The sequence below is a fragment of the Nyctereutes procyonoides genome, unplaced genomic scaffold (assembly GCF_905146905.1).
Source record: "Nyctereutes procyonoides isolate TBG_1078 unplaced genomic scaffold, NYPRO_anot_genome, whole genome shotgun sequence".
In the NCBI taxonomy this organism is placed as follows: Eukaryota; Metazoa; Chordata; class Mammalia; order Carnivora; family Canidae; genus Nyctereutes; species Nyctereutes procyonoides.
The window spans coordinates 20,857,208-20,871,458 of NW_026575132.1; the positions used below are offsets into that span (position 1 = coordinate 20,857,208).

The 14,251-nt window shown below is 32.5% G+C and overlaps 1 protein-coding gene across 1 annotated transcript in view; it reads left to right on the forward strand.

Moving 5' to 3' along the window:
• SPAG16 (sperm associated antigen 16) overlaps positions 1–14,251 on the forward strand; it is a 925,123-nt gene that overhangs the window by 9,249 nt on the left and 901,623 nt on the right. The window contains exons 2-5 of the mRNA XM_055345436.1: positions 129–175; positions 1,280–1,375; positions 4,205–4,323; positions 8,482–8,619. Of these exons, the coding sequence (XP_055201411.1) occupies positions 129–175; positions 1,280–1,375; positions 4,205–4,323; positions 8,482–8,619 (400 nt within the window). The remainder of the gene's footprint in view (positions 1–128; positions 176–1,279; positions 1,376–4,204; positions 4,324–8,481; positions 8,620–14,251) is intronic.

Here is a 14,251-nt window from a genome sequence, read left to right on the forward strand (position 1 = left end):
AAGAACTTAAATTACATTTACCAGCTGGTAAGATATATGGATCTGAAACTGAATTTTAAGGTCAAATCAATTTTAAATAAATCATTTTCTTCCACATATTTTGAGATTGACACTTGACAAGATTTCAGAGGTCGCTATAACTGAAGCATCTGAAGATGATTATGAATATGAAGAGGTAATTTTTTCATTTTAGGTATTTAATCTGTAAATTCACTAGTCACTCTTAGGAAACATTCATTCTATTTTGTTTTATTTTTTTTGTTTTCCTTAAGAGATGCTAGTTTTCCAAACCTAGCATCAACTATTTAGGAGTGAAGCATGAAAGTTCCATTTGAAAGTTTAGATTTGTTAATGCCTCTGGCTCTTTTGGTTTTCCTGTTAGTTGGGCTTCAAAGTTCACTCCTTATCCTTTGCCTTGTGGATACTGACTCCAGACTGTCATTTCGTCCAGCAGGCATTCCCTAATATCAATTCTGCTCTTGGATGGGTTTCCCAGAGTCCCACTATGGGCTGCAGCTCAGATCCCAGGCTTCCTTTCAGCTTAACTGTAATTCTGTGTAGCGTAGTTCCTGTCTCAAATCTTCCCTTTAATTCTCTGTTTGGATGGGACTTATCATTACATCAGAAACATGGCCCATACAGTAGTAGCTCCTAGATGACAGATGCTGTAAGTACAACTGTGGAAGCAAGCCTGGCAGTTTGTGGCCTGGGCAAGTAAAAGAACAAACAGTAGATAAGCTTTTCATTACTACTAGTAAAATAGAGATAATATGAATATGTGCCACATGAAATTACTGAAGGGTTCATATAAAAGGCATAGAACTGATCAGCACATAAGCACATGGTAAGTATGAACCATCATTAGTGTCATAATTAGAGTCCATTGCATTCTTCCAAGAGCTTAATACCTAGGCAGTGAGTTTTATTTTTTATTTTTTAAACTAGAGATTGGCAGTTGGTAGTAGTTACAAAAGAGAAGTAGCCTGACATTTTTTTTTTCTCAGCAGAGTTGTTAGACTACATTTGTCATTATAGATGAGAGTAGATGCCCATAAGCTGATCTGGAGTTTATCAGAGGTGACATTGAATGATGTTTACTAGGAGGAAGTCAGAAAGCTTCCTGCTTGTTAGTTATCCATTTGTCACAGAACTTCAGAATAACATGGGGTCTTATATAAGGTATATATTTTTTGATCCATTGTTTTATGAGGAAAAAATATTTCTGAAATGAAGTAAGGTTGCCTGCTTGCTCTTCCTATCCTCTTTCTTTTTGATTTAGATAGCAGATGACAATTTTAGCATTCCAGAAGGTGAAGAAGACCTGGCAAAAGCAATTCAGATGGTCCAAGAACAGGCTACAGATACTCAGATTTTGGTGAGAATTGAACACAACCTATAGTTTGTGTAATATGATCACAGATTTTTTATGTGAAGTCTTGAAAGTCATTTAATCTTTAAGTTTTACTGGCTAAACTTAAGTTTTACTTAGTAAATACCATCCTGTCACTTGTACCTTTTTCTCTTCTGTGTGTTTATTATCACACTTAAGTAGTCATTTTTATTCTTTTTTTGTCATTTTCTATATCATGGTTACTCTCTCATAACTTCACTAAATGACACCTTCCTTCAGAACTCTTCCTGTTTAATCTCCTTGGATATTAAACCAAGGATTTTTAATATTAATGTACAGAATTTGGTATTGGACACAGATACTAAAATGGGTTTTGTAAACATCGTGGGTTTTTTTTTTGTTTTATGGAATATTCATATCACAGGGAGTTCTTAATATGTTACAACATTTTTTTTTTCTTATCAACTATTTTACTAAAGAATGTGGTAGGGGATTTTTTGTTTTTATTCAGCTAGTCTTTAATTCCTTGAGACAAGGCCAGTATCTCATTCATATTTAATCCCTAACACCTTTCATGGTGCCTGGCATTTGGGAGATGCTCAACAAATATATGTTGAGTGAATATTATATTTGAGTTTAAAAACAGTCACATCACTTGGAACATGTATGTGTGTGTGTGTGTGTGTGTGTGTACGTTACATATAAGATGTTGATAGGACTGCTAATTTCCATGTGTAAGTAAGAACCATGGCAGTTAAAGGTGGTTGGATTTCTACTTTGAGTGTTTCAAAGTATGTGTATCAGATGTTTTCAGGAAAAGATAGAAAAGAAATATTATTTGAGAAGGCAGTAATCTACCAGATGTGTTGGAACCAATCTACCAGATGTGTATGTACATGCAAATATTAGCAGACATCTGTAGAAACTAAAATAGGTACAGTCTCTCTGTCCTCCTTTTCCTCCTGTGTTCCCAATTACTTCAACTATCATCTATCTCATCATTCTAAATATCATATTCAAATTTATTGACCAGAAATGCAATGGTAGCATTTATTATTGTGTAATGAATGTTTACTTCTAGCCATATTATATCCTTATCCAGTAATTATATATATTCTTCCACCATAATGCAGAGACTTGAAAGTAGGGATGTTGTATTCTGCTACTGTGGTGTTTTACATGTTTGATATAGGGCCCTGCACATAATCAACATTATTATATAATATCTTAAAATGATCATAGGAAAGATATTCCAAATTATCCTACTTGAGTATTAAAAATTTTGTTTTAAAACCCTAGTCATGGGAGCCTGGGTAGTTCAGTGGTTAATTGTCTGCCTTGGCTCAGGGTGTAATCCCAGGTCGGGGGATTTGAGTCCCACATCAGGCTCCCTGTGAGGAGCCTCCTTTTCCACCTTTCTATATCTCTGCCTCTCTCTGCATGTCTCTCATGCATCAATCAATCAATCAATCAATCAATCAATCAATCTTTAAAAACAAAAAACAACCCCCCCAGTCATTTATCAGGAAATTTCTCCCAAATTTGCTTCAATGGATTATTGTTTTGAATATTGTAGCAGCTACTAGTAATTAAGATCAGCATTACATTATGTATAGCACTTTTTTGAAGAACCTTTTAGGGCAACAGAGATTCTTTCCTCATGCATTTCTATGTAACTATTAACAAGTATATAACATTTACCTGGTATGTAACCATTACCATGTTAAGGAGAAGGAGGAAGGAAAGGCTATTGTTGAGTTTCTATACATGAAAATAGATCTGTTTAAACAATCAGCAGTTAGATTGGTAAGTTCTTGCCAATAAGAAGAAAATTAAGGCACTCTGGAGACAATGATGCTGTTGATATTTTTAAGTATCTACCCATTATTTGGCTTAATTTATACACTGACTTATGGTGGTCTTATGACTGTCCTAAATTCATATCTCACTTGCTGAAATACATTTGCTTTTCTGATTCAGGGGTCTGCAGACTTGTTCTTTGGGGTCATATAGTAAGTATTTTAGATTTTGAGGGCTATAAGATGTCTGTTGCAACTTACCTCTCTTATGTAGTATGAAAGCAGCCATAGACAATATGTAAACAAGTGGGCATGGCTGTGTTCTAATAAACTTTATTTATATAGTTAGCTGACCCCTGATATAGTTGATAGACTGACTTCCATTATGAAATGGTAGGATAAACTACTTCATAGCATATAACTTCTTCTCTATCATAGTGTTTCTAAAGATCAAGGCACTAGAATTTATTATATTTCTTTTTATAATGATAATAATTGAAAGAAGTAAAAGGTCCATTATGTTCCCCCTTTGTAAAAATGTGTTAGATGCTATTGAAAGGACAAGCTGACCTCCTTATTGTTCTTTAGATAATCCAGTCATGCTCTTGCCTCAGGTTATTTGCTGTTGCTATAACTGAAACATGTTTGTCTTTCTCTAGATTTATGCTCAGATTCCACTTTATCAGTGAAATCTTCCTTCATCATTCTACATATGTAATAGCCCAGCTCCACATACAGATCTGCTCTGCATCTGGCTCTCCCTCCCTTCAGTCCTCTGCTCTTTTTTTCTCCCAGACCCTTAGTGCCATCTGCCATATTATGTATTTTTAATTTAGTTATTTGTTTTCTGTCTCGTCTACTTGACTATTAGATGTGAAGACTGAGTCTTATATAGGTATAAATTCATTACTGCTTTATCTCTAGTGATTATAATAGTTCCTGGAACATAACATTCAACAAATATATATGAAAAAAATAAACATTTGTACCAATAATCAAAGCTTAGTGATGATTTTGTATTTTCAAAATAAATAATGACACATTTAAATTTCAGGAGCAGAAAACAGTTCTTCCTTCAAAACAACAAGTACCTGAAGTAATAGAAGACTTTCTCTGCAATTTCCTAATCAAAATGGGAATGACCAGAACTCTTGATTGCTTTCAGTCTGAATGGTAAACAATTATGTAGATAAATAGTTCTCTAAAATGCTAACATGTACACTTTTAACTGTCTTAAAGGATTTGAAGTTGTTCAGCTTATGCAAAATGGATGAAATGGATGGAAGCCTTTCTCATCCCCACCTGTGGAACCACAACACACTTTCTCTCACATAATTAAGATGTCAGTTTAAAAGAAGTTTTTATTAAATGTCCTTTCTAAATATTCAAATTTGAGTGATTTTCAAAAATCAAGAAAATGGAATATCTCCTGGGATTATATAATTATACAAAGCTCTTTTATGAAATACTTTTCTAATACATTCTGCATAATTATTAAGGGTAATATTTCCTGCATTCAGATCCTACCAAGAGTACTACTTCATTTGCTTTACTTCTAGTGTAATGGCCTTTCTCTGCTCTCACAATTGTTTAATTCTTTTTCTATAAATATTTCTTCATTTAGAAATAAGCAGAATTATATTTTCAGACGATGTCTAGACACAGATCTTTTTTATAATCGAAAATTTTAGTGACTTTTTGGTTATGGAAATCAGTAGGCATCCTGTCTTTATTCCTCTGCTACAGCAGTAATGTCACCAGGAATGTTTTCAGAGTCCTAACGTTATTTAATGAAATATTGAATAATTGGATGTAAAAATATGTTTGAGCCATTTTAAAAGACATTTCATATGGGGATACTATGATATAAAAAATGTTTGTAGTGTTTTGAGACTAAATCCTAATTTTAAATATAAGGAGCAATTTGTAATTTCTACTACCACAACTTTGTTGTAATTTTTTTTTGCTGCTTTTTTTTTGGTTCTCATCTACCAAGACCATGTACATAGAAGAAATCAGTTTTATTATTTTAAAGTGCATATCTAAATTTAATAAATTGAATGAAAAGGACCATTTTTCATTAAAACAGTTTAGGAAAAAGAGCAAGTTTGATGGTAGAAAAATAATAATGTTCCTATTAAGTAGAAATTGCATGAATGATTTTTATAAAAATGTCCCTAAGAGATAATTACAAATGTATTAGAAAATACATTTTTGTAAAAGTAGGTAGATGATTAATTTACAGTACTAATGAAATGAAAAATTAATATGGCTCAGTTCCTTTTTTTTTTTTTTCTAAGAATATGTATAGGACATGTAGTACTTCCATGTTTGTTCATTCCAAAGTGTGAAATGATTCTCTTTGAGAAATCTGGAACCAACTGTATTTTTAACAAGTGCTTGTTGTTCATATTGTCCTTTTAGATTTAACAATTTGAATTGAGATAAAACTTCAGAGATAAAACTACAGTGGTATTAGGACTTGTAGAACCCCTATATAAGCATGCCATTTAGTATATTACAATAATTTTAAAGTAAAATTCATATATCTCATTATTATATGGGTTTAGTAATACTGTGTTTCAAATAATTGTATCCTTATCCCTAGCCGTCAGTTTGTAATGAAGTTACAAACTGTAATAAGATTTCACAGTATTGACTCTTTATTTCAAATGACAAATTTTTTGCTTTGATCAGAAACTTTTACTTACTCTGCATAGTAGGGCTATTGGAATATTAAATATATTTTTTATCATTTTTTATTATAGAGAAATTAAATGGTTAATTTGTTTTATAAATTGTGGCAAGTATTACTTAATATTAATTCTATTATCTTAACCTTTTGAATATTCCACAGAACTTATCTTGCTGTATTTTAATATCAGATAAGATATATAACACAACCATATGACTATTAATATGTAATATATTAATAAAATTAAGATTTGTAATGTGAAAATGCTGATGATTAAAACATTTTTATTATTTATTTATTTATTTATTTATTTATTTTTTGATTAAAACATTTTTAAACATGTTTAGCTCATCTATAGCTCATCTGCAGGGATTTCTTTGTTAATAACTTTGTTACTGAAAAGTTTTTCTATGTTTATATTTTGTTTAGCTTTATTGCTATATATAATGTATACATAAAATTATAATTAGTTATAAATCTGTAAGTGATTCTCTGATGTTCCTTTTAAATTCACTGAGAAAACAGAAGTTCTGTGACTCCTGCCTCCCTCTCTACTAACCTGTCATGTCTGTTCTTAGGCCTCCTCCTACTCACTTGTCACAGAGGCTGAGTCCTGCATACTGTCATCAAAGGCCAACCCTCCCGTTGCCTCCTGGAGCCTAGCTCTTCTCACCTGCTCCAGGACATTGCTTTGGCAATTGTCCCCTCTCTTTTCTGCTCTCTAAGCTTTTTCCCTTTCTGCTGGGTCATTCCTATAAGCATACAGATATTCAATATTTATTATATTTTAAAAATGGCAGAAGACAAAAAAAAAAAAACACGCTGAACTCCACATCTTCTTTTAAGTTCATCTTGACTTCCTAGGCTCCACTTAATAGCATGTCTCCTTGAAAGAGAACGTTGCCACTTCCTCACGTTGCTCTATCATCTCCATGACTCCATTAAAGTTTTTTCAGTGCTGCACATTGCCAAATTTAGTGACTGATCCTCAGTACTTCTGTTCATCCTGTTTGCAGCATTATCACCGTCTTCCAAGTCTTCCTTTTTGGAACACTTTATTCACTTGGTTCCTGAGCTGCAATGCTCTCATATTCACTTAGTACTTCACGACCCTCTCTGATTCTTAGTCTCTATTTAGTAGTATTTCCTTCTCTTCCCAATCTTGAAATAGTCTAGAAACTTCACTTCTCTCTTTACATTCACTTCTTAGATGGCTTTGTCCAGTCTTGTGACTTTAAGTAGTATCTGTTTACTGGTGATTCCCAAATTTGAATTCAAGTCCTGACTTTTCCCCTGAACTCTGGACATGTATACCTAGAATTCATCCTCACTTGATTGCCTGCTAAACATATTGCATTGAGCAATTCCTCAATTTCTCCAACCACCCAGTTCCTACTGCATTCATTCCCCCATCTTTGTAAATGGCTGGCTGTTGTTCCACAAGAAACCTTGGAGTCATTCCTTAACTCTTTTATTAACCAACACCTGGCAGATGATCTGTAGGAAAATCTTTATTGGCTCCACCAATAAGTTGGCTCCATCTTTGACAGCATGCCCAAAAGGGACCTATTTCTCATAATCTGTACTGTTACAAACTTTGTTCATGCCACCATTCTCTCTCTTTTGCAACAGTCTCCTAACTGGTCTCTCTGATTCTACTCTTGCTCCTCTAGAGTCAGTTTATTCAAGCAGATGCCAGATTATTATTATTATTTTTTTAAGAACAGAAGTTTCTTTTTTTAAAAATTTACGTAGTTAACATATAGTGTAATGTTGGTTTCTGGAGTAGAATTCAGTGATTTATCACTTACATACAACACCCAATGCTCATCATAAGTGCCTTCCTTAATACCCATCACCCATCTAGTCCATCCCCCTGCCCCACCTCCCCAGCAGACTAATCCTTTTAAAGGAAATCAGATGAGTATCACTTGTTTCTCAAAGCCTTCCAGTGGCTCCAGTCTGATTCAAGTAAAATCAAATTCCTGTTTCTTCTCTCCTGCTATCTTCCTGACCCATTTCTTACTAGTCTTCCCCTTCCTCTAGCTTTAGTTACTCCGGATATACAGGCTTTTTGCTTTTAATTGTACCTGTCAGACATCTCCTTTTTTCAGGGTCTTTACATTTACTTTTCTGTCAACTGAGAAAGCTCCTCTCCATCATATCTCCATGACTTAGTTCCTTATGTCTTTCAGTTTTCTGCTCAGATAGCACTTAGCCAGTCATACTTTCTCTGTTCAACCTATATAAAATAGCACAAATGCCCCCATCACTCTCTACTTCAATCTCTATCGGTCTTATCCTGTTTCCTTTTACTTCATAAAACATATCACCATCCACACTAGAATGGATGGGGACTTGGACTATTTTGTTTTCACCAGTGTCTAGATTAGTGCCTGGAACATACAAGATGTTCAGTTATAGTTTATGTACCATGATGATGTTAGTACCTTAGCAATTAATTATTTTTTTATTTTAAATATGTATAATGAATGTTGACATTTTAATTTACAAAAGTAGTACCACAACTCATTTCTGTAAATATCCCCTAGGACTTAACTTTTTGAATTGTACATAAATAAAGCCAATTCAGTAGAAAGAAACAACATAAAGCCTTTGATTTGATTTTATCCTAGGTATGAATTAATACAGAAGGGAGTAACTGGTCTTAGAGATCTTGGGAATGTTCCAGATGTCTACACACAGAATATGCTTTTAGAAAATGAGAACAAAAATTTGAAGAAAGACTTGAAATGCTACAAACAGGCAGCTGAGTATGTTAATTTTTAAATGACTTTTTTTTTCTTTTGGACTAAATAGAAGTAAAGAGTTGAATGAAGCTAACTGTGGTTAATGTACCAGAGCTTTAATTCTGAATTGAATTATATTTAAATTCTAGTTGGAAAGAATGTGAAAGGCAAATTAATTGAACAGATGATCCAAACTCTCATAACTGCAACCCACCAGGAAGAGTAGAATGCAGGAAATTGTATAGGAGATGGTAAATTTGTTATGTAACACTCACTTTCTTACAGTTTGGATAATATTTTCATGGTTTGTAGAGATTTTACCCCATAAGGATGTTAAATTCCAAAATAATAAAATTATGGGAAACAGAAAGGAAGGAAGGAGCTAGTGTATTCCTAATTAGAGGAATTTTGGTATTTGAAAATCCTCCAAAGGAAGATTTGTCACCTTCTAGCATGAATTTATGTATAGAAAAGAAATTTAACAGAAGCCAAACCTTTCTTTCTGAAATTAATGAAAGACATAACTTTTCGTGAACAAAATTAAACACTGTTATTCTGGCAAAGACAAATATGTGAATGTGTTGACTAAGGAGGAGTCTAGTCATCAAGACAATGTTAGATGGAAAATCAATGCTTATATATGGAGTAGAGAACATTGATGGCTTTGCTCATTGTTTTTTGTTAAAAATACTTAAAGAGTGGTTTTCTCTGTTAAAGAATCCTGTTACAACAAAAAATTAGATAAGCAGAACTACCATACAGAAACATAATATTTTTAAGATCTTTGTAAAAAAAACAAGGCTTCGTATTGCAAAGTGAAGGAAAGTTCTAAAATAAGCTCCTACTTTTAAAAGGTGGTGGTAGGGACACCTGGGTAGCTCAGCAGTTGGGTGAGCACCTGCCTTCGGCTCAGGTGGTGTTCCCAGGATCTGGGATCGAGTTCCGCATCAGGCTCCCTGCGAGGATCCTGCTTCTCCCTCTGCCTATATCTCTACGTATCTCTCAGTCTGTGTCTCTCATGAATAAATAAAATCTTTTTTTTTAATGTGGTGGTAAATAAAAGATAATTTTATGATCATTTATTCACTTATTACTTACACTTACAGAAATGTTTTTTCAAGTTATACAGGTTTCATATTATCTGTGGGTATACTATATGACATTTTATGTCTTAGAAGTATATGATAATCCATGGAATGATAAGTTACTAGAACCAGCATTCTCTCTATTCTCAGTTCATTTCTCAGAAGTGGTTTGCACTATTGGCCTGATGTTCACTGTGATATTCTATAGACACCTAATGGATGCACTGGGAATTTGACACAGCAAATTTTTCAGAGTGCTGCCTGGCATACTCTTTCAGTTCCTGATCTTCTTTGAATTATTGCTTGAGTTTGCTAATTTTCTTTTTAATAGATAGAGATTCTTCCTGCAATGAGTTTTGCCTTGGGACATTAAATAATCATTATTGATTACTGGTTTATTGAATACTATATTTAGTAACTGTAGTCAAAAACATATAAATTATTACCTATGTAAATTATTAGCCCATAATTAAAACATATCACTCAAATGAGATATGATTCTTGTTTGTGTTTACTAAAAACTATCAGTTTACTAAATGTTTATAAAATTTACTATTATTAAAATACAGTTTTAGTTTAAAGAGTTATGATTATTATCCCCTAAATCTATTTTATTTGAATAATTAAACTTTAACAAATTAGAAAAGGAAAATAAATAATCTACTTGACATGGAAAATTTGAAAGATGCTTGACCCTTAGTAGATGCCTAATATTTATATCATTAAATGAATATTAAGTACATTGTGCTCCCATGGCACCTTTTGGTGAAGCGTGTCTCTGGAGCCTAATTCTTTTGGATGCATTTCAGAAAATGGAGACTGAAGTTTTGTAAAAAATTACCAAAACTACTTCTGTCATGCTGTAAGTTTGCCCCACATTGTGATGTTTTATCACACGGTTTTTCAATTCAACTTTTGAAGATATTTTTCTAATAGAGATTAGTAATAAACACGAAATTTCTTTCATAGAACCTACCATAAAGTTTTCCTTTTCAGGATTAAGACTGTTTCTCAAGGCAAGGTAAGTGTAGATTTTAAATACTTTTCTAATAATAATCAATATTTAGTATGTAAAAAGGAAGCTTACAGATCTGTTATATATTGTCCTCATTATAGTGGTAGCATTTAATGATGTATCTAGAAGAATCAGAGAAATCAGATAGCTATAAGCTTAGTATTTATCTAGAGAAGAGAGTTGCCATGGAAAGAGTATTGAACTTAAGGTTCAAATACCTAGCTTCCAATATTCTGCTACTTATTAACTCAGTTTTCTTATTGTTAAGCTGGGAGTAATTGTACATAATATTATTAACTCCTAGGGAGTGATGTGATAATTAAATGAGACAATCTATATTAAAGAGCTGTGTAAATCACAAAGTGCTTTGAAAATGTCAGCTATTATTATCAATATCTCTAAAGGCTGTCATCCTTGGATATTTTTTAATCATCACATCATTAATATTTTGAAATTCAGCAATGATGAAGCATAAAGGAGGACATCAGAGGGGAAATATTTCACTCTAAATTTCATTTGAATTGCTATATTAAAAAATGACCTTTTTCTCTGTTGCAAGCAATGCCTATTTTAGAACAGAGGTTTTCCTTATCTTGCTACAAATGTAGATTATCTTATCTAAAATATGGTTTCATGTATGATATATATGTATGTATGATGATGGTTGTGATTGTTTTGCACTGTATATGAATATTTAATCATGTTGTGCACCTGAAACTGGTACAACATTATAGGTAAATTATACCTTAATAAAAAAAAGTTTTAGAAATGAATGTTTGGAAAATTTCCTCTTATATAGATGTATTTAAGGGAAGAAATGTACTATTAAAAAGTGTTTATAATTGCATTGAAGGCAAAAGTGTATACTAGATACTGGAGAGAAATAATATAAGTAGTAGTTCGATAATCTTTCTTGAAAAAGGAGAATTTAACTTTATAATAAAATGCAGATCACTTGTCATTTTATTTATTTTATTTTTTATTATATATATTTTAATACTCAATTTTACTTATTTTTAATATTTTAATACTCAGTTTAAAAATTAAGAACTTAATAAATAAACACGTGAAAATTCATTTTTGGTACCTTTTGATCAATTATACAATCAATTAAGTTGCCATAAAAATTTATTTCTGAATTACACATTTGTTTGTAATTTGGTTGTTTTAACCACTTTAGACACATTAAAGAATAGGGAAAACATCCAGATGCAATTTCTTATAGAATTACTATTTTACACTTAACTTAAACATATTTTGAAACTCAACATAGTGAATTTAATTCACTTTCTCATTTTTGTGACATCTGCTTCAATAATTTTTAGATTCAGAATTGCTCTTGTTTTTGATATCCCCCAATGGTTTCCCAATGTTATTTTTAATTAAGTTTTTAATTCCACTGTAGTTAACACACAGTATTATATTAGTTTCAAGTGAACAATATTGTGATTCAACAGTTCTATACACCATTACTGTGTTCATCATGATAGGTAAACTCTTAATTTTCTTCACCTATTTTACCCATCCTCCCACCCATCCCCTCTGGATATGCTTTGTTTTAAATGGGTATTCTCAATTACAGCAATTATTTTTTTCAACAAGAACATTTTCTACTTGAAGCATACTTCAGAATACATTTTTTTTAAAGATTTTATTTATTCATAAGAGACAGAGAGAGAGAGAGGCACAGACACAGGCAGAGGGAGAAGCAGGTTCTCTGTGGGGAGCATGATGTGGGACTCGATCCTAGGACTCCAAGATCACGCCCTGGGCTGAAGGCTGGCGCTAAACTGCTGAGCCACCCAGGGATCCCCTGGTTCTAAAAATATATGTGTATAAAACACTCTATCCAAAAAAAATAGAATATACATTTTCTTCAAGTACACATGCAAAAAGAAACATAATGAATAATACAAATTTAAGAAGACTTAAAATCATGCCAAGTATATTTTCCAATGGCAATGGTACAAAGCTAAATATCAATAATAAAACTGGAAAATCTACAGTGTAAATATTAAATATTTAATATGTAAATATTAAACAGCACACTGCTGTACAAGTAGTGGGCTAAATTGGAAAACAAATGGACAGGCATTGAGGGGGGCACTTGATGGGATGAGTACTGGTGTTATATATTGGCAAATCAAACTCCATAAAAAATATACAAAAAAAATTTAAAAAAGAAAACAAATGGCACATCAAAATATGTCTCAATAACAAAAGAAAAAGCACAATATTCTAAAACCTATGGGATGCAGCAGAAGCAGATGTTACAGTGAAATTTATGCTATAAATGCTTGTATTAAGAAAAAAGTTCAAATAAACATACCACAAGGAACTAGAAAAAGATGATAATCAGCTGAAATTTAGTAAGGAAGGAAATAACAAAGAAAAAATTAGAAATAAGTAAACTAGAGTCCAGAATAAACAGTAACATAACATTGAAAGTAATGACCAGTTCCTCCAAAAAATTAAAATTGGCAATGCTTTAACTACATTAAAAAAGAGAGAAGACTCAAAAACTGAAATGAGAAATGGAAGAGAAAACAGATTAACCACAGAAATACATAGTGTGACAATACATTGCTATGAACAATTATATGGTAACAAATAAGATGACTTAGGAAAAAAACCAGATAATTCCTAAAAATGCACAAATTAGCATAATTGAATCATGAATCTTGGATCTAAGAAATAGGAAATCTTTTAGACCAACAAGAAGAATGAAAGTTTAAGAATCAAAAATTTCCCCACATAGAAAAGTCCAAGACCACATGATTTCATTGGTGAATTCTACCAAACATTAAAGAAAAAAATTAGTCTTCATTAAAATCTTATAAATAATATAAAAGACAAAACACATTCAAAATCATTCCATGAGGCCAGTACTACCCTGATACCGAAGCAGAATAAAAGCAATACAAGAACAAAAAGGTGCAGTTTGTCCAATATAAATATTGCTACTCCAGCTTTCTTTTGACCTCCATTTGCATGATAAATGTTTCTCCACCCCCTCACTTTCAATCTGCTGGTGTCTTTAGGTACAAGAACATAGGGAAAAGTATTTTCTCAAATGAGCTTTAATTCATGGCTCTGGATTGCTACCTAATTTTTAAAATAATTTTTAAATGAGTAGGGTTGACACTTGCGTTATTTTCACGTGTACAACATAGTGATTCAACCTCTCTACATTATGCTATATTCACTGCAAAAGATGGCCACAATCTGTCACCATGCCTTACCATTACAGTATTATTAACTATATTCCCCATGTTGTGCCTTTTATTCCTGTGACTTACTCATTCCATAAATGGAAGTCTGTGTCTTCCACTCTCACCCATTTTGCCCATCTCCCCATTTCCCTTGCCTCTGGCAACCATCCTCCCACCCATCCCCTCTGGATATGCTTTATTTAACAAATCAATTTGTTCTCTTGTATTTATAGGTCTAATTCTGAATTTTATTTATCCCTTGGTTTTATTGTTTAGATTCCACACATGAGTGAAATCATATGGTGTTTGTCTGTCTCTGACCAACTTATTTCACTTGTCAGGAT